The 21,759-nt window shown below is 40.2% G+C and overlaps 1 protein-coding gene across 1 annotated transcript in view; it reads left to right on the forward strand.

Annotated features, from left to right (window-relative positions):
* Positions 1-21,759, forward strand: part of RASSF6 (Ras association domain family member 6) — a 62,799-nt gene that overhangs the window by 26,782 nt on the left and 14,258 nt on the right. Inside the window, exons 3-4 of the mRNA XM_020885327.2 lie at positions 11,226-11,304; positions 15,685-15,824. Coding sequence (XP_020740986.2) covers positions 11,226-11,304; positions 15,685-15,824 — 219 coding nt within the window. The remainder of the gene's footprint in view (positions 1-11,225; positions 11,305-15,684; positions 15,825-21,759) is intronic.

Consider the following 21,759-nt stretch of genomic DNA (forward strand, 5'->3'; position numbering starts at 1 on the left):
TTGTTCCTGTACCTCTTACCCATATGTAAAATCGGCGTATTTCTTTATCTGTTCTTTTTTAAATCTTTCTTCTCCAGAAAGTAACTCCCATCACTGCAGGGGCCCCATCAGTTTAAATAATGCAGTCTTCCTAGCACCTATTATTTTGTCTGTTACATAGTAATCCTCCAATAAATGTGTGTTGATGGTGAGTGAGTGTGGGAGTATCAGTTTCAAGGAACTAAATTAGGACTTTAGTATTTTTGTTTGATGTGTGTGTTAGTCACTCAGTTGTGCCTGACTCTTTGCAACCCCATGGACTGTAGCTGGCCAGGCTCCTCTGTCTGTGGAATTCTCCAGGCAAGAATACTGGAATGGGTTGCCATTCCCTTCTCCAGGGGATCTTCCCAACCCAGGAATCAAATCTGGGTCTCCTGAGTTGCAGGCAAATTCTTTACCGTCGGAGCCACGGGGGAAGCCCTTTGGTTTGATGGATGTTACCCTCAAACACTGTTTCATACCTAGTGGTAGGGTGATTATCTACATCAGGGCTTCTTTCCATTTTAATGTGCATGCAGACTTTCCTGGGGATCTTGGTTGAAATACAGATTGTGATTTCTAACAAGATGCCTCTCAACTGTTCAGACAATATTTGGATAGACAGAGTTACCTTTAAGTCATGTGATAGCTAGAATAATGGCCTCCCAAAGATGCCTACTCCTTACTCCTTTAAACCCCTGAATGCTTTCCATTACATTGCAAAAGGGAATTAAGGTTGCCGATGGAATGGCAACCCTAGCTGTCAATGGCAGCTAATCAATTGACCTTAAATTTGGGGGATTATCCAGATGGGCTCAATGTAATCATGTTCTGTGTGCTAACGGAGAAGGCAATGGCACCCCACTCCAGTGCTCTTGCCTGGAAAATCCCAGGGACAGAGGAGCCTGGTAGGCTGCAGTCCATGGGGTCGCTAAGAGTCGGACAGAATTGAGCGACTTCACTTTCACTTTTCACTTTCCTGCATTGGAGAAGGAAGTGGCAACCCACTCCAGTGTTTTTGCCTGGAGAATCCCAGGGACGGGGGAGCCTGGTGGGCTGCCATCTATGGGGTCGTGCAGTCAGACACGACTGAAGTGACTTAGCAGCAGCAGCAGCTGTGTGCTAAATCACTTCAGTTGTGTCTGTCTCTTTGAGACCCCATGGACTGTAGCCCTCTGTCCATGGGGATTCTCCAGGCAAGAACACTGGAGTGGGTTGCCATGCCCTCCTCCAGGGGATCTTCCCGACCCAGGGATTGAAACCATATCTCCTGCATTTTCAGATAGATTCTTTACCACTGAGCCACCTAGGAAGCCCACTGTGTGGTGTGGCTAAAAAAAGTTAGTGGTCTGATTATATGTAACTATCTTAGTTTCAGTCAGAATGACCACCTATTTCAACCTGCCGTCTGCCACCCTGCCCCTTCCTCAGCACCCTGAGCTCTAAAAGAATGGATCTCAAAGTATGGTCTCTGGATTAGCAGCATCAGAATCACCTGGGGGCATGTTAGAAGTGCAAATTCTCAGGATACACCCCAGACTAACTCAATAAGAAACTCTGGAGCTGCCACTCATGTTCTGCTCCAACAAGCCCTCCAGGCAACTCTGATGCTAGCTTCGATTTTAGAACCATTTCTCTAGCAGAGTACATACACCACTGCCTCTCATGTTATCCACACGTTCAAGGGTACACAATTTTTCTGTAGTTTTCAAACAGTATTTTCCTGGGCACTAAATGTTTCTTTGTCCTCTCCTAAATAATTGGCTACAAGAAAGAGACAATTTCATCAAAGGAGAGGTAGTTTCAAGTCCCCGCTTTGGATTAGAATAGAAATCTAAAAATCAGTAGTGATTTGTAAATTGTGTCAGGGCAAGGAGTTAGAGACCATACTTCTCTGTGTTTCAGGCCAGAAAGGGAGATGATAGAGCAAAGACTTGGAGAAAGAAATGGCAACCCACTCTAATACTCTTGCCTGTAAAATCCCATGAACGGAGGAGCCTGGTAGGCTGCAGTCCATGGGGTTGAGAAGAGTCAGACATAACTGAGCGACTTCACTTCACTTTTCACTTTCAAGCATTGGAGAAGGAAATGGCAACCCACTCCAGTGTTCTTGCCTGGAGAATCCCAGGGACAGAGGAGCCTGGTGGGCTGCCGTCTACGGGGTCGCACAGAGTCGGACACGACTGCAGCGACTTAGCGGCAGCAGAGCAAAGACTTCCCTTTTTCCTGTCCGCATTGCTCAGGCTGCCCCTAGGAAGTCAGCTGCATGTGATAACAGAAACTGAGGTCTGATGCAGAAGCAGTTCATTACAGCCACCAACTGGAATAATAGACAACGATTTTTTTTTTTTTTTTAGTTTTTTCCAGAAGCTTCTTCAGAAGCCAGACCATAGAAAGAAAGGGAGCAGATATGTGTCTTCCTTTATCTGAGGTTGTTAGAAAACAAGCTAATGTGTTAAAATATCAAATACTTATAAAGGTGTGTGTTAGTTCACTCAGTTGTGTCCGACTCTTTGCTACCCCCAGGGACCATAGCCCGCTTGGTTGCTCTTTTCATGGGGTTCTCGAGGCAAGAATACTGGAGTGAGTAGCCATTCCCTTCTCCAGGGGATCTTCCTGACCCAGGGATAGAACCCAGGTCTCCTGCATTACAGACAGACTCTTTACTGTCTGAATCATCAGGGACGCCTAACTTATAAAGGGATTCTCTTCAGAATCAGATGTCACCTCTAAAACACTTTCCTGTCTTCCTCAGAAGCACAAGTGTTTTAATGAATGATACTGTCCTTCTTTGCCGCTCCCTTTGAATCCTCTCTTCCGTGTCACATCAGCGTCTAGTGACACTGTTCTGAGCAGTCCCAGCCCCTCTCTTTAGCAGTGGGGTTTTCAACATGTGGGGTGCTTTTGTTTTCTGCCAACTCACTAGCCATCAGTCACATCAAATTTCTTTTTAAAATTGTGAGATTATACCTTAATCTTTAGTCCTTCTCTTCTCAACTGATTTCTAGGAGGAGTTAAGGACCTGAGAGAAGCTGACTCAAGGGCCACTGTTTACAGGGGTAATTCTGAGATGGTGAATACACCCAAAAGTCACCAAATGGCTAAAAAAAAACAACCAGACTGAGTGCTCAGTCGCTTCAGTCGGGCCTGACTCTTTGTGACCCCATAGACTGGAGCCCACCAGGCTCCTCTGTCCATGGGATTCTCCAGGCAAGAATACTGGAGTGGATTGCCATGTCCTCCTCCAGGGGAATCTTCCCAACCCAGGGATTGAACTTGAATCTCCTGCGGCTCCTGCATTGCAGGCCGCGGAGCCACAGGGGAAGCCCCAAAGGTGAGACCATCTGGTTATATTACCTTATTGATTAGGTGACTAATGGATTGCAGGAAGCTCCCAGGTCCTTTTTATTATCAGTTGTCAGCACCGATAATAGAGTTAGAGTCTTAAGACAGAACTGCCAGGAAGAACAAGACAAGCCACAGTCACCATTCTCCCAACCACCGGCAGTAATTAATGATACTTGAGCAGAGCTGTGAGGGATGGCAGAAAGGGCAGTGCTTCAAAGGAAGTCAGAAGAGTTTGATTTTGGGCTTCCTGATCATTTTGGTTTTGCATTTTTACTTCAGTGGAGATAGCTTCCTCTCCCCAGCCTCTCAGTATTCAAATAATGGAACCCAATCCTTTCATTTGCAATGGAAATGAATAGCCTACTTTGAGAACTGAGGAAAATCTCTAAGCAAAGGTTGAAAAGCAGCCTTTTTTCCTCATCTTCTCAGCCAGGAGATGAGGCCAAAGGCAAAAAGAACTGGAGCCAGGCTGCTTATTGAGGAAGGACTGAAGGAGTTTGCAATTTTAATTTCAGGATTTGAGCTGACGGTAATGAAGGATAAAGGAAGTTAAGAGAATCTTGCTACTTCTTGCAGATGTCAGGACTATGGAATGATGGTTTGTTTGTCTTGGCAAAGAGCGTAATGATAAGGCTTTACTTGTTCTTTTGTCCTCATATTTCCTGGTTCACCTTTCCAAAAACATACAGGACTCTATATTACATTTTTATGGAAGTGAAATTATGAAAACATCGACTGTTTTATGCACTTACTATATAGAGTTTGGAAAGCATATAGAACTACAACACATAAAATTAAAAAAAAAAAAAATCCCAACCTTAATTCCCAGAAGATGATCAATTTGCTATTTTACATGTTCATTATGTTGTTTATAAAAATCACTATGAATTAAGTTTTAAATTCAGTTTTTTGAAACTGACATTAAATTGTTAACCTCATTGCTGAAATGTAACATTATGAACAAAATTTGGTGGAAGGGGGTGACTAAATCTGTAAGAGAACAAGCTAGCATTTTAATTCTGCTTTAATTTTTCATCTCTTTGAAGACGCTGTTTCGAATGTTCTAGGTTCCTGCTCTTAAACATGGCAACACATAAGGCAGGATGCCACCTCCAGTGCTGTTGTCTGTGTTGTTCTGTGGCTGCCTAGCCAGGATCCTGAATATTTTTCAGCAAGTCTCCAAAGGGCAGAAATAACACAAACTAAGGAAGCACAGCAAATATGCCTTTGGTGACTACATGGGATTGTTTTTTCCACTGAAGTTTATTTTGTGTCATGTGCAGGCTCTGAAGTTTGTGTTGGGCTACAGCATACAATGGAGAAGGAAATGGCAACCCACTCCAGTATTCTTGCCTGGAAAATCCCGTGGACGGAGGGGCCTGGGCGGCTGCAGTCCATGGGGCCGCAAAGAGTCGGACACGACTGAGCGACTTCACTCATTTCAGTTACCGCACACAAGCGTATTTCTGGTTTGCCTTTGTCCAAATTATAGGAATCCCTTAGTAAAGAATAAGATGGAGTTTTTTGATTTCCAGGAAGAGGGTTGGAGATCCACTTAGCTATGCTGCAAATCATTACTAAAAGGAGAGAGAATTCACAACTAAAATTTGACTTGCATTCTGTCTATGGATGGAGGGCACAACTCACTTCCACCCATCATGCTGTCCAGTGTCAGTGTTTATTACAGTTTATAAAATTAAATACAAAGTGATTCTTCTGGCCAACCAAATAGCGTGATAAGATTGAGGAACTCCTTTCTTGCTCAGTCCATTATTCATGACAAACGTCAGAATGTGGGTAATTCCCATCTGCTGCGCAGATGCCTTTCAGACCACAAAGGGCAAAGTACACCTAAGCATTTTACAGTCAGCTCTGGACCCACTATTACTCATTAAAACTGAGCCAGGAGCCTTAAAGGAACAGGGACATTTAAAAGGTCAGGAGCCCTGGCATCATTTTCCCTATCCCTATCACCCCCATGTTAAGTCTCTCCCTGGTGAGCATTTATCCGGGAGCTTTAATGACTAACTCTGGGTGTCCGTCTGCATCCAACAGGGTCCTCTCTCTGCACTCTCATGCACAGTACCAGCTTCCGTGCTAGGGAAGCTTATGATTCTATGTGTTCATTTAGTTAGAAGTCCAGTTTATATGGAGGCTTGTTATTCCTTAGTTTTGTAAAAACACTATTCATGTTATATACTGTGTAGGAGTGTTTTTTTTTTAAATCCTTGTGATATATTATGATACAGTATTCCATGTTTGAAAAACCAAGCTTTCTTAGAAAATCAATCTATATATCACACATAAAGTAATGGGCTTCCCTGGTGACTTAGCGGTAAAGAATCCGCCTGCCAATGCAGGAGGCATGTGTTAGATCCCTGGTTTGGGAAGATTCCCCTGGAGGAGGAAATGGCAACCCACTCTAGAATTCCTGCCTGAGAAATCCCATGGACAGAGGAGCTACAGTCCATGGGATCACAAAAGAATCAGACACAACTTAGCGACTATACCACCACCACAAAAAGTATATAGGTTGTTTGTACCACATCAACTTCTTGGGTGTCCCTATACCTTCTAGATGTGACATATTTGTAAGCTGAGAAGACTGCATAGGGAATCCATTTCTTATCACCCATTTAATAGTTTTGTTAAGGCAACCGAACAGTTGCTAAACAGTCTGGTCTAGGCTGGGTGGAGAATTCTTTGGGGCTGAGAGGAAAAGGTACATAAATTATTTTTTCCCTTTTTTTTTATGAGGTAGGGAGATCCATCAGTTCAGTTCAGTTCAGTCACTCAGTCATGTCTGACTCTTTGCGACCCCATGAATAGCAGCACGCCAGGCCTCCCTGTCCATCACCAACTCCTGGAGTCCACCCAAACCCATGTCCATCGAGTCGGTGATGCCATCCAACCATCTCATCCTCTGTCGTCCCCTTCTCCTCCTGCCCCCAATCTTTCCCAGCATCAGGGTCTTTCCCAATGAGTCAGCTCTTCACATCAGGTGGCCAAAGTATTGGAGTTTCAGCTTCAACATCAGTCCTTCCAGTGAACACCCAGAACTGATCTCCTTTAGGATGGACTGGTTGGATCTCCTTGCAGTCCAAGGGACTCTCAAGAGTTCTCCAACACCACAGTTGAAAAGCATCAATTCTTTGGCGCTCAGCTTTCTTCATAGTCCAACTCTCACATCCATACATGACTACTGGAAAAAACCATAGCCTTGAGGTGCATAGGTAACATTTAAGTTAAATCCTAAAGAATATGTTGCAACTGCAATTGACAAGTCACCATATATATTAAATCAGAGTCCCCTTTCCTGGCTAGGGACTGCTTAGATAACACTTTAGTTATTGTCTTTGGATTTCTTAAACCAAATAATTCCTATACCGTTTTTAGGTCTCTTCTAAACTTCAGAGTCTTCTGTATACAAGGTGCATTTGATCACCTTTCTATAGAACTTAGCCTTGACCCTTCACCCCCACGCCATTGCAGTGGTTCCACTCATCTTGCTGCCTTCATGTTTTTTTACCCTGAAATCTGGATGGCTCAGTGGATAAAGAATCTGCTCATAATGCAGAAGACACAGGAGATGTGGATTCCACTCCTGGGTCGGAAAGATCCCTTGGAGGAGGGTATGGCCACCCACTCCAGTATTCTTGCCTGGGAAATCCCATGCACAGAGGAGCCTGGCAGACTATAGTCCATGGGGTTGCAAAAAGCTGGACATGACTGAGCAAAAGTCTAGTTAATCTACCCTGTCTGCCGTAAGTTCCCTAGTGGCCCTTAGGAGCATTATGTCTTTCTCTACCTGAAAACTCCAGTAACTGCCCATTCCCTGCAGGGTGAATTCTAAACTTCTTTAAAAAGTTCACAAGCTTCTTACCTGCTTTTTCATCACTTACCTTACCCTATCCTAAATGTCCTCTTCTCAGAATCAACTTTTTGAGCTTTATCCACAAAAGCTATGGAAATATCTAGAAGGTCCCTGTTAATACGTTCTTTGTCTGGTAAACTCCTCACAGTCTTCTTGCTTATTCCTTTGCCTCCAAAGTGAAAAACAGGCGGCACCTATTCCTTCTCGCTCGTCCTCAGAGTGAGACCTCTTTATTGCGTTCACACAGCAAGTGTATGAATGAATGATCATTAGGACAGGTCTCTTCTTAGAGGACAAAATTTGAACCATTCATCAGATAAAAAATGATTAATTTGACAATAATTTCTTCAGTTCCTTGTGGCCTAGTTGCCCAAAAAAGTTGAATTAGAATGTTGTAGGGTATATTGTGTTCCCGGTATTGTATTAGGTCCATTGTTTCATCAGATGCATAAGCTAATCACCTTTAAAAAGTTCCTTGGGTAACGTCCACACAATAAAAACATGATGAGGTTTTAATATTTGGAATGCATTCACTGTTATTATAGCTGTTCACCTAACTTCTGAATTTTCTAATTCCTCACTTTATTGCACCATTAACTTACCCAATTTTATCCCAACACTATTCTACCAAACTCTTCCCTTCTTCTGCGTACCAAAATCCTTCAAAGTGCCATTGTGGTGTCAGAAAGATCCTGCCTGTGGTGAGGAAAATATGTAATATATCTGTGGTCTTCAGTTACCTTGTGTTACACACAGTTTATAGATTGACCAAATACCTCAGTAAGAGGTCAGATAATATGTACTTTAGGCTTTGTGGACCATATGGTTTGTGTCACAGTCACTCAACTCTGCAATTATAGAAGGAGAGCAGCTACAGACAATTAGCAAACGAATTAGTGAGGCTATATGCCAATAAAATTTATTTATAAAAACTGGTGTCCTGGGAACCAGTTTGCTGACTCCTTGGGTCATATGGAGACTTATTTCTGTGGAGAAAGATTTAGTCTGGTTCTTTTCAGATATAGAAACATTTTCCAAAGAGCTTGCTCCCAGAGAATAATCTTTCTAATTAAACATGGTCCTGAGGTAAATGCTTTGAAGGATACTGTACTATTCCTTATCATGCAGTTTTTATCAGAAACAGAAGCTGAGGGAATAAGATTATGTAAAAATTCATTTGCTTGTATTACAATTCTCACAGCTTAGCATATCAGGATTTGCATCCCAAGTGAGCTGGAAATTTCCATATGTCACCCTGGCACCATAATGGAAGCTACAAAAGTGTTCATGCTCTTTACCAGTATGTTAGTTTTTAGGAACTATCCCACAGCAGTGACTTCAATGAAATAAAATCTCTTGTGTGTTCAGTGATATTTAAAACAGAAATATTCATCAACACTAGAATTCTAAGGTAAGCCAGTTGGGAAATGGTACAGTAGCATAAAATAATTCTGCAGAAAAATTTTTGTGGTGTTTGTGTGGAGTATATTGATCCTTGAAAATAGGTACATTAAAAATTACAAGTGAGAGAAGTCAAATGGAAAGTATGTTTACATGATCTCAAACATAAAAATCAATATACATGAATTCTGTCAGTCAGTATTCAGAAGAGCCTACCATTAGCAAGGATATGCTCAAATCACTGGGAAGACAGCAATGAATAAAACAGACCAAAATCACTGCCCTCACAGAGCCAGGATTCTTATGGGAGGGAGACAAGTTAAAGATCAAAGGGATTTTAGCAATTACTATACCTGAAAATTTAATATCATGAGCTGTCTCTCCCCTAAAACTGATGATATAAAAGAACTTTTCACCCTTTGATATGTTTAGTTTTATTTTCTGAATAATATTTTTTTCTGATCATTTCATTCAACCATGCTTTGTTGAGTTCTTACTATTTGCTACACTCTCTTCCAGGCACGTGAAATATAGCATGAACAAAATATAAAAACATGCTTATTCTCTTGGAGCTACAGTCTAGTGGAGGAGATAGAATGTTAGATAAATATGTAGAATGTATACAAGGTTAGATGGTGAGCAAGGGGCAGAAGTATGGAGGAAAGCAAGATATGAATGTTGGGAAAAGGCAAATTTTCAGATTTGGTTATAAAGAAGGACTCTTTGAGAAGGTGACTTTGGAGGAAATAGTTGAAGAAAATGAATGAAGGAGAGTGTGATAGCAGACTGGAGGTCATTCTGGATAAAGGTTCAGCAGGTACAAAGGCCCTGGGGTTAGAATGTGCCTGGTGTACTCAAGGAATATCAAGGAGGCCAGCAGCTAGAGTGCAATAAGTGAAGGAGAGAGAAGCAGAAAGGAGGTGGAAAGTGTAACATGAATCAGATCAAAGCTGGCCTTTGAAGTTGTTGGAAGGATATTGACTTTTATTGTAATAATGAGAAATATTGAAAAGTTCTGAGCAAAGGAGAGAGGTTTTGGCGTTCACATTGAAATTACTCCTGCTGTTGAGAATAGACAGCAAATACAGGGAGGCTTTTAAGAGCTTGCTGCCATAATCCAGGTGAGAGAAGGTAGCTTAAACCAACGGGGTACAGAGGCCAGAGGGGGAGGTGGATAAGACAAGCATCTTGAGCCATGGTGGCCCAAAGGGAAGGATGGAGGTGTGGCAGGAGCCAATGTTCCCACTGCCAGAGCCCACCTGCCACGAAGGTGAGATCCCTGGGAGCAACGATGGCTCCTGAAACAGGGCTGTGCCCACCCCACCCCACCCAGGTGGGTAGCACAAGGTCAGGCACATACTAGTTGATGAACTGAAGTTGATGAAATTGTTGTAAAACAAAAAAGGAAACGTGAAATAAAATCTACTTTATGGCTGCCTCCTGCTACAGAATACTCTCCTCACTGCTTTGTCTGGAGTTATTTTCCATCCTTTGGTTATGTATTTATTTTTCTCTTATGAAAATATTTTTATTTTAGTTGCTAGCTGTCAAAATAAAACTAACTCAAAACTTAAAAAAAGAAAAAGAAACTGGAAGACCTTGACAACAGAGATGACAGTAGAAAAAAAAAATAAAGTCATCTCAAATCCTACCTACTATACTATCCTACCTACCTACTATAAATATATTGGTGTAGAAATGGCAACCCACTCCAGTACTCTTGCCTAGAAAATCCCATGGACAGAGGAGCCTGGCGCATGCTACTGTCCATGGGGCCGCAAAGAGTCAGACACGACTGAGCGACTTCACTTTCATTTTCATATACTCCAAAATTGTTTTTTCTTTGGCTGAGTTGCATGGCTTGTTCCCCAACCAGGTATCGAACCTGAGCCCTCAGCAGTGAAAGCCTGGAGTCGTAACCACTGAACTGCCAGAGAATTCTCTTTTACTCTAGAATTTTAGACAAAGAATATTTTTAAATATCAGTTTGTTACTGTCAGATAAAGAGAATCTATGCTTAAACCATGTGGAGAATGACTCCTTCCTTGTTTATCAAGAAAATCTTTCAAAACAGCACATAAATTAGCACCCGTTGTACATGCAAAACTATGTGTCTATATATAGGTTTTTTCCCCCACATAGGGAAGCCAAAGCTTTCATCAGGGTTTCAAAGGATATTGTGACTTAAATAGGTTGAGAACCACTGCTTTAGATTTTATTTTCAATTCAAACTTTTGCAGCCAGTCATTTCTTCATTACAGAAAATTTTGAAGAACTTCTAAAAAATCAAATTCAACTTGGAAATTATTAATACATATCTTCACCAAGGGAAAATAACCATCTAAAGGTCAGATTTTGTTTGTTTTACTTTGGTTATTCGTTTATGAATTAATGCCTTCAACATTTGGTGATGTCCTAAGAAGTTTTCAGCTTTCAATGACTTTCATTAAAATGACAGAATAGTAAAGATTCCATTGAGCCATTACGTTCTATTTCATACCTTTATGAATTGAAAGCATCATTATTGCTTTTTACCATTAAAGAGTCTAAGATTGATTGTAAGTGAATGTAATTTATTTTTCAGGGAACAACTTAATTCTTTACTGAAGACCTATAACATCTTTTATAGGAACCAGAAAAATCTGCATATTTTATATGGCCAGGTAAGCTCATCAAAGAAATGCAATATAGTTTGAAAGTGAAAGTCGCTCAGTCCAACTCTTTGTGACTATAGTCCATGGAATTCTCCAGGCCAGAATACTGGAGTGGGTAACCTATCCTTCTCAAGGGGATCTTCCTGACCCAGGAATCGAACTGGGGTCTCCTGCATTGCAGGCAGATTCTTTACCAGCTGAGCTACCAGGGAAACCCCAAAACTACAAGTTTTCTGAGGGTGGGGTGCATCTGCTATATTGCCAGCCAGCACCCAGGGAGGTTTCTGGCATATGCATGTGTGTGTTAATCATTCAGTCATGCTGTTTTGTGACCCCAATGGACTGTAGCCCGTCAGGCTCCCCTGTCCGTGGAATTCTCCAGGCAGGAATATTGGAGTGGGTAAGACATTTTCTTCTCCAGAGGATATTCCTGACCCAAGGATCAAACCTGGGTCTCATGCATTGCAGGCAGATTCTTTACCAGCTGAGCCATCAAAGAAGATTGATTCACAGGAAAAAAAAAAATTCCGTAAAAGTACAGAGAAGTCAGGATAAGTTGGAGTCCATAATACAAATGGTCTGGGAGAAACAGGTGAATAATTTTAGTTATAGACTATACTGAAAATCCTAGTCCTGAAACATCTGTAAATTTCTAAGTATTTTTTGGAATGGGCAAACATTTAAAGTAACTTTAATGACATATTTGCTTTCTACTTTAAAAACAGAATATGAATATCTTTTGAACAGCAATTCCACTAGAACTCTATCTTACAAATAATTCAGCAAAGTCCTGAATCTAGCAAGCATTTTTAAGGGTGCAACTGTTAGGCTACTGTACCAAGTGACCTTAGATTTTCTTTAATACGTGATTCTCTACAGGTCTCCCCACTCAGTCTTGTATCCTAATGGAACTCACTTCACATCTTTACAATATCTTCCTGGTCCTAGGGTACATTAGAACTGTCTACCTGTGTTTAGATCTTCAGATGTGATGGTATAGCATTGATTTTATGCCACCCTTGGCATTTGGGACAGAAGGAAATTTATAAGCCTATTTGTCATTTACTAGTGAGCCTAAATGATTTAGTTTGATCAGACATTTCAATTCCCCTCCCAAATGTAATTTTCTACAGAAGCAGGAAGTAGCTAATCCTTTTATAAAGAAATGGGCCTAAGTTTTCAAAATGGCCTAATTTAAAATTATTTCAATATTGTCCTATATCTTAGATCAGTAAAATGCATAACTGTAAAAATATAAACTTTAGGAAAAGATCAAAACTTTAAAGAAATTATTTTAGATTGTAATTCAATAGTTTCCATGCTTCCTTTCGGAAAATTTTGAATTTTGATGTGACAAGCATATGAATTGAGGCATGTCCTTTCTACTCTGTGAATTGGTGCTCAACTTACAAAAGTCATTTGTTTTTTTAAAATAAAGTCTTGTGTCTTACATAATTTTTTAAACTGCCTGAATTAAAGTATATACTGATTAGACTGCTTAATCTTTTCATCTTTACTTGCTGACAATAAAATTAGAATCCAGAATTTTCCAAGTCTCTGATTTAGTTGTAGTGATGGACATGGTTCAGAGGGGCAGTGCATGGAATAATATTAGCTTTCTTAATCTCTGATTAATTAATGCAATGACTATTTATTGTTTACAACACAGGAGACACTGTTCTAAAAACTAGAGACAACAGTGGATAAATGAGAGAATGTCCTGCATTCATTCTCCTTACATTTTAGTAGATAGAAAAGAAACAAAAAAGCAAATTGTGCATTAGAAGGTGAACAGTCTGTGGAGGATAGCAAATCAGGGAAGAGGGCTCCGGAATCTAAGTGGATGGATAAAGAAGAACATTTGACCAAAGACTGAAAGATGTCAGGGTGCTAACCTTGCAGAAGTCTGTGGGACATGCATTCTGGGTACAGACAGCAGTCTGAATCCAAGTCCTAAGCCTGGCTGGTATAACTGAGGAACAGCAGGGAAGCCAGTGCTCCAGGGACCTCGTGAGAATGGACTGGTAGAGAATAAGGAAGCTAGAGAAAGAACTGAGAAGGAGAGGGTGCTAGAGCATGTGGGGTCTTGTAGATCACTGTGAAGACTTCAGCTTGTGCTTGAAGTGAGGTGAGAAGCCCCTGAGGTGTTGAGATGTGATCTAAAGATTCATTTTGAAAGGGTCTCTCTAGCTAGTAGGAATACACAGAGGGACAAGAGAAGAATGAGGTAGACCACAGAGACACTATTGCAATAATCTGGCAAACAATGACAACGGCATAGACCAGAATTGTGCTAGCGCACATGGTGAGCATAGCCATATCGGGGATATATTTTTAAGGTCAAGCTAATCAGACTGGCTAAGTATTGGATTTGGAGATGTTCAGAATGAAAGAAAGATTAATGGTGACTGTAACAATGTTGACCTGAGCAAGTGGAAGAATGGGAGTGGTATTTAACAAGATGGGGAAGGCTGGGAAAGGAAAATGTTTAGGAGAGAAATTTCAAGAGTTAACTAGGATCATATTAAATTTGACGTCAAGTTTGAAAGCTGAAGTTTAGGGGAAAGGTTAAGGTTTGGGTTGGAGATCTAAAATTGGGAGCTACCAGTTTAGAGATGGCATATAAAGATCATTGAGGTCACCGAGGATATCGGTGTAGATCTACATGAGAAAAGACCTAACGATTGAGGCAATGAGACTACAGAAGTGTAACCAAACCTTCAGGGATAATTTATGTAGTTAATTTCAAAAGAGATGTTTTCTGAAATTAAAAAATATTCTCATATTCCTCATATGAGAAAACCTCATTGTCTGATTATAGTTGGAGTATTTCTTCTTGAAAGCAAAAATGAGATATTTTTGAAGATCAGAAGATCAGTTACTCTATGAGTTTTTGATATAAGGGATTCATGGAAGTATAATTAGGCCAAGGAAAGATGTCATACATCAATAACTAACGTGTAGGCCCTGCATCATGTACTGTCATTTCAGAGAGTAAATTGTGTTTGGTTATTAGGAACTGGAGCTTCCTTGTTGGCTCGGAGGTAAAGAATCTGCCTGCAATGCGGGAAGACCTGAGTTTGATCCCTGGTTCATTCCCTTGGAGGAGGGCATAGCAACTCACTCCAGCCTTCCTGCCTGGAGAATCCCCATGGACAGAGGAGCCTGGTGGGCTGCAATGAGGTCGCAAGGAGTTGGACAGAACTGAGCGACTAAGCATAGCACATAGCACATTAAGAACTGATAAGTACCTGACCTCACAATAATCTGAAATGTGGACTCAAAAGTGGGAAAAAGAGCAAAACTTTGTTTCAGGAGTGACTCCAAAGTAGGTTGATCAGCCAAAGAAATAATAAGCAACAACATTTACTAAGCACTTTAAATATCAGCCCCTATGATTCAGGGACTGTTATGATTTAATTCTTCAGAAGAAGCAGCCCAGGTTTAAAGGTGTTTAACTTTTTGTCCAAAATCATACGGCTAGGAAGTAGCAGAGCTCCAGTTTAAACACAGGGCTATGTGATTCTACAGTCTGGAGGCTTCACTACACATTCAAATAGGAATTGAGTCATTTATGTTTTTTAACAATTGATTTTTCATAATAACAAGTAGCTATTGGATGTTATAGTAGTTACTGAATAGATGAAATATTCTTTCTATTTTTCAAATTTTTATAATAATATAACTCTACTTTAATAAAAGACTTTTGCATATACAGGAGAGAAATGGATTAGAAAATACATTCTATGTGAATGTGCTTAGCTATTAATATTTACCTTCAGAGAATGAGTAAGTGTTCAATCCTGTTTACTAGTTTTTCTTTGTTTGCATGGAATTTCCTTCTTTTGTTATATTTCCAACTTAAAAGAGATTAAGTGCTATTGATTTTTTCAAAAATATCATGTTAAGCATTTTACACCTTTTTACATACATTATTTCACTTTTTCTGCATAATAAGTATGTAACCTAAATTTTTCCTCTTCAGAAATGAGAAAACAACCGCTAAGCTGATCAATGTTGTTCTGATTTCTACTGTAGTGCAGCTTTTAATTTTGCTTTAATTTTAAGTTAAATAGAATTAGAGAATTAAACTTCCATTTAATTGAAGAATCAAGAGTTCAGGAAACATTTTAGCATACTGTGCCCTCTGGTGGGCATGTCGTTACCATTAGACTTACTTTGCTGGTTGTCACTGTTTTTAAAAAAAAAAGAATGTTTCAGAAATAGAATTGTTTTGTAGATAAATTTAAAAGCCAAATAATCCCACCTGGGGATTTTTTTTAGCTATTGGGATGTCTTACAGACTTAATTTCTACACCTTCAGTTAAAACATTCACCTTCTATAAATAATACAAAAGCAATGTTTGAGATGGTTGGCTTCTTCCCTAGACTGAAGATGGTAACCTAATTGTTGAAGGAATGTTGGACATTTTCTGGGGAGTAAAACGGCCTATCCAACTGAAAATACAAGATGAGAAACAAATCCCTTCTTTCGGTGTGCTGGAGTCACCAGAAGCTTTTTCCAAAAGGTGAGCTAGCTTTTATGGTTTTACTTCCTTAGAAAATGATCTTCATAATTATCTTCCTTGTGCACACTCTTGAAGATGAAAGCTCTAAAGCTTATGTCCAATGTTATTTAATCCCCCAGCAACTCTAGAAAGTAGGTGTTCAGAAACCAGGGCTCTGAGAGGTTAGGTGGTTTGTGCAAGATACCCAGTTACCATCCAGCAGAGCTGGACTGGACCCCAGGTCTGTGGGCCCCAGAGTCTGCGCCCTTGACCTCTCTGCTGTAGTTCTTCTCTTCTGGGAGCCTTCATTCTTTCACTAGTGTAGATAAGCGATACAGGCAAGATTTCATTAGCCCACTGTGCTTATCAGCAAAAAAGGAGGATGAAATTTAAATTTCCCCTTTTCATGGAACAAAGGGCTTTTCCTGCTTTCTGGAAAGGAGACTTATGTTCCATCTGATTGCTGTGTCCTGTTAAACAGGATCAGGACAAAGGACAGGTGAAGTCCAATACATGCACGGAACAGTTCCCTGCACAGGTTTATGTGACTGTACCTTGAAGACATAAGTAGAGTTGATAGATATTTTCATTATCCTTTACAATGTTTAGGCTTCCCTGGTAGCTCAGACAGTAAAGAATTTGCCTGCAATACAGGGGACCCAAGTTCTATCCCTGGGTTTGGAAGATCTCCTGGAGAAAGGAATGGCAACCCACTCCAGTATTCTTGCCTGGAGAATATCATGTCAGAGGAGCCTGGCAGGCTACAGTCTTTGGGGTTGCAAACAGTTGGATACGACTGACCAACTAACACACATATAAATCTTGTTTTCTTCTTCCCTTCCTCCCTTTTTGCCTTCATTTTCAATCGCTGGCTTTCTAATGCATCTTTCTTTTATGTGTTCATGGAGATATCAATCCTTCTCTTCATCCTCCCTTCCATGAATAACTAGGTGAGCTGGAGTTCCAGCAGGACAGAGGATGGAGAGAGAGCAGCGAGGACCTTTTCCTCAATCTGACCTTTGGCCATAACCAAGGTGATACCCATATCACTGTCAGGGCAGCCCTACTTTTCCCTTGGAGAAACACAGAAGTCTCACTATTGCATAGGTTGCACACAAGTTGGACACCTTGCCAACCTTTTCCAATGTTATGCTCCCGTAATTCTGAACATTTTGTGATTGCCTACACGCATCATGTGGTTTCTTACTTCCCTGACTCTGCCTAGGAGCCTACCTGCTTCTCGATATCCACTTGCTAGACTCTTCCACCAATCTTTTAAGATTCAGGTCAGTAACATATTCTCCAGAAAGCCTTTTCTGACCCTTCAGTCTGTAGTAGGTGCACTGACAACTTTTCCATGTCACTTTCAGAGCATGCTGTTAATTGAATTTTCATATACCTGCCTCCCCCTCCCCCCTAGTCTATGAGCTCCTCATGGATAAGGAGCATGCCTTACTCATCTTTATCCCCATGCTCAGCAGTGAGCCAGCACAAAGACGGGACTCAAAATATAGTATTGAATGAAACCCTAAGAATCCTGGTGGTTAAATACCTCTGCTCTGCTGTGTGAACTTTCTCTCCATCTGCCGCTTCGGATTAGTGTCCCATCCAAGCGATCAAAGGACAAAGAGTCCAGCACTTATGAAATGGCAGAAGAGAAACCACGGACTTAGGCAATCTGATGAAATCCTGTATCCTTCACCTTCAGGTACTAAGTGATTGATGGGCTGGTGGTTCTAAATGACTAGGAACATCATTTAAAAGTAGAAATTACCCTGGGTCCTACTTTTAGGAAACTATACAAGATATGAATTTGGCAAAATTAGCTATCATTCTTCATATTGCCTAAGAACTCATTGCAAAGTTCTCTGAGCAGTCAGCTCCTTTCGATGCATTTTAATTAGTCAAATCATGAAAACTTAATTAGTATGAGACATTATGGGAAGATGTCAAGGAAATGCAGTAAGCTACCTAAATTATCACATTAAGCTCTCATGATTTTGAATATGTATCCCAAGATATATTTTTTAATTTTCCAAATTAAAATTCAAAACACTTATTCCTAGAAACCCTGAACTTGAGGATAAGTTTCAAGAGCCCAGGTAGACAAGGTATGTTAATGCCTTTCCATATTCTATGGAAGATTATAAATTAATATTCTCATGAGTTGCCTTCTATAAAATCCATTTGCCTTTTTCATTTTGTATCAGAATAATGCTGTGAACCAAAGATAAGTTATCTCCTTTAGGGACTTCCCTGGCAGTCTGGTGGTTAAGACACTGCACTTCCAATGCAGGGGGCATGGGTTCAATCCCTGGCTGGGGAACTAAGATCCCATATGCTGTGTGGCATGACCAGAAAAAAAAAAAATCTATCTCTTTTTGTTTCAAGTTGAGGTAGACTACCCTTGAAAACTTTGCTTGCTCTTTACCACAGTAATGAGACTTACTGGGAGAATATTTGAAGTGCATATTTGCAGGATATCAGATTTTTCTGGTGAGTAAAAATTGTCAGAAAATGACCGCACTCCTCTCCCACAAAAGAGCAAGATTAGATTCAATTGTGATTAATTATCCAAGAAGCCTCTGTGGGAACCAGCTGAACAGTTAGCCGGAAGTTGTAGCACAATTTGGAATAACTGTTCCTTGACCTCTTGTTCCCTAATGGGATGCAGTCCCCACTAAAGTATTATGTGTGCGTGAATGCTAAGTCACTCAGTTGTGTCCAACTCTTTGTGACCCTATGGACCATAACCCACGAGGCTCCTCTGTCCATGAGATTCTCCAGGCAAAAATACTGAAGTGGGTTGCCATGCCCTCCTCCAGGGGATCTTCCTGACCCGGGTATCAAACCTGTGTCTCTTAAGTCTCTTGCATTTGCAGGCAGGTTCTTTACCACTAGCGCCACCTGGGAAGTCCCTAAAGTATTATTATACTTTGTTTCAATTCAGTTCTAGACACCCTCACTCTGGTTGCCATCCTTTAGGTGGTATTATTTAAATTTTGAGCCTTGAGTGAAATTGTGTAAGGAAATGGACTATCACTACTCACTCCCTAAGAATTTTTATTGCTCCCTTTCTCATACTGGGCTTCTGCAGGCAGAATTACACCTCTGTTCTCTCAGGTTCACAGACTTAATATCTCCAGTGGTTGGATGTGGTACAAAAGATGTGGATGTTGTGTACTCAGCTGCAGGAAGGGCTATAATCTTTTCTTTCAACTCACCTTTGGAGCGAATCAAGCTACTTTGTTTAGGTTATCTTTGAAATGAGTCACCTTAAATCAGCTTAATGGGAGTGGTAGCAGTTTAAAAACAAATCAGTTTGAGCTGTGACCACTTGTGATCCTTTATGGAAACACTTCTGTGGGCAGTTCTTTGATATCTCATAACTGGTCCAAGTATTTTGTTTGGGAAATTTTTTGTAAAAACAACCTTACTGAGGTTATGTTTGCTGGCACCAGTTTCCCTTTCTGTTTTCAATGTCTTTCCAAAGTCTGCTTTGACATGCTTTGGACAAGTCATGGCAGAATGGCATAAAGAGCAGAAACTGGACAGATGTCCATTTGAATAACATCAATAGTGTTTTTCCTTTCTTACCATGTGAATACAGAAGTGACCACCTTCAATTTGTCTGTCAAATTTTGACCTCCTTTTTATTTTGCAGCTCATTAGAATACTTCCCCACAGTTTAAATTTGCTAATGGTATTTATCCTGAAACTTGGTCAGAACAAGGCTGACGTGCCCATGCTTGGGCAACTTAAACTATTTGATGTTACATAAAGTTGCACCAGTTTTCTTTAGAAAACTTTGGGTCACTGCATTCAAGCTTAATCATGTGCACAACTGTATATGGAGACACTTCCAATTACATAGTCCGGAGCTGAAAAGGGGTAGGCTGGGGGTTGGTAATTTGGGGGTGGAGGCACTTGTTTTTGCTAAGATGGTAAGGAAGAAAAGGGGCCAAACACTGGCTATATTAAGTCATGTTTGTTCCTCTGTATTCGTGTGACATCACTAAGCTGAGAGAGGGTGAGGACAGGTGTCAAGTTGGGCGGGACTACCAAGAATTTATAGCACATCACTGGTCTGGTATGCTTGGGCTCTCTCGTCTTCCCCCATGGGAGACAGCATTGGGTTGCTTTGACTTTTTAGTTTCTATTTTTGCTGTTATTCTGTTTTGTTTTTTTTCCCATGATTAACCCACTCCAGTATTCTCGCCTGGAGAATTCCATGGGCAGAGGAGCCTGGCAGGCTACTGTCCATGGGGTCTCAAGAGTCAGACACAACCGAGAGGCTAACACTTTCACTTTCAACACTTTTCTATGATAATCACATCTGCCTTTTAAAATTAATCTTCTATACATTGATAATTTTGTCTATCAAAAGAATAACTAGAAAAGGGAACCCTCCTCTACTGCTGGTGGGAATGTAGATTGGTACAGCCATTATGGAGAACAGTATGGAGGTTCCTTAAAAACTAAAAATAGAGCCTCCATATGCTCCTGCAATCCCACCTCTGAGCATATATCTGGAAAAGATGAGAACAATAATTTGAAAAGATGCTTGCACCCCAGTGTTCAGAGCAACACTATTTACAATAGCCAAGACCTGGAAGCAACCTAAATGTCCACTGACAAATGAATGAATAAAGATGTTATAGCATATATATACATACAATGGAATATTATTCAGCCATAAAAAGAATGAAATAATTTCACTTACAGCAACATGGATGGAATTGAAGAATATCACACTGCATGAACTCAAAGGCAGATATCACAAATATCATTTACATATGAAATCTTAAAAATGATGCAAGTGAACTTATTTACAGAACAGAAACAGACATAGAAAACAGACTTATGGCTACCAAGTGGAATAGTGCAGGGAGGGTTAAATTAGGAGTTTGGGATTAACAGATACACACTATTGTATGTAAAATAGATAAACAAGGACCTAGCATATAGCACATATGCTACCATATAGCATATTCATATCATCTAACAACCTATAATGGAAAAGAATCTGAGAAAGAAATATATATACATATGCATACATATATCTTAACCACTCTGCTGTACACTTAAAACATTGTAAATCAACTATACTTCAATTTAAAAAAAGTAAAAGGAAGAATAACTAGGGTCTGAGTCAGGGCCGGAATTGTTCTCCTTTGAGTTAAAGTTGTTAAGTAAAGTTGTTGGACTTCTGGGACATTTGTTTTGGCTGGTTATATCCTAGATGGTAGAGCTTAATGGAAAATTAATAAACCTGTTTATTAGGATTATCTTATCTATATCACAAGGCTATTATTGTGAGACTCAAATGATATAGAAGTTGTAAAAAGACTTCAAAGGAATTCAAGGGTCAAAGAAGAAAAGGATCATGTTTATTCGTATTTACCACCATTTGTATGAATAAGCACTTTGTGGTGTTGTTGCTGCCAGTGACGTTTGGGTAGAATTAATGTCATGAACTCCCTACGGGTGAATATTTTTTGGCCATAAGGAAAACAGACATTGGAAGAGACTCTTAGTAAGAGCTAAGACTAGTCCCAGATATGATAGTTTTCTATTAACCTAGAGAGATCTAGGAATACCTTGGATCCCTAACGGCTCCAGATCCATCATGAAACAGATATAGATGATGGGGACTGTGATGAGGATGACAATGAAGAAGAAGATGACCACGGCTGTTTTTTTAACACATATTGAGTGCTTACTGTGTGTTGGGTACTTTTTCAAGGATTTTACATAAATTAACTCATTTAATCCTTTTCAACAATCCTATCCCACCTCACTCTATGTTCATCCCCATTTTACAGGTGAGAACATTAATGCACAGAGAAAATAAGTAACTTAATTAAAGCCAGAAAGAAAATAAAAAATGAGCCTTGGACCAACTGGTAAAGATAAGCAGTTGCCCAGTTTTATTTATTCTGGGCATTAGAATGCA

The sequence above is a fragment of the Odocoileus virginianus genome, chromosome 29, assembly GCF_023699985.2.
Source record: "Odocoileus virginianus isolate 20LAN1187 ecotype Illinois chromosome 29, Ovbor_1.2, whole genome shotgun sequence".
Classification (NCBI taxonomy): domain Eukaryota; kingdom Metazoa; phylum Chordata; class Mammalia; order Artiodactyla; family Cervidae; genus Odocoileus; species Odocoileus virginianus.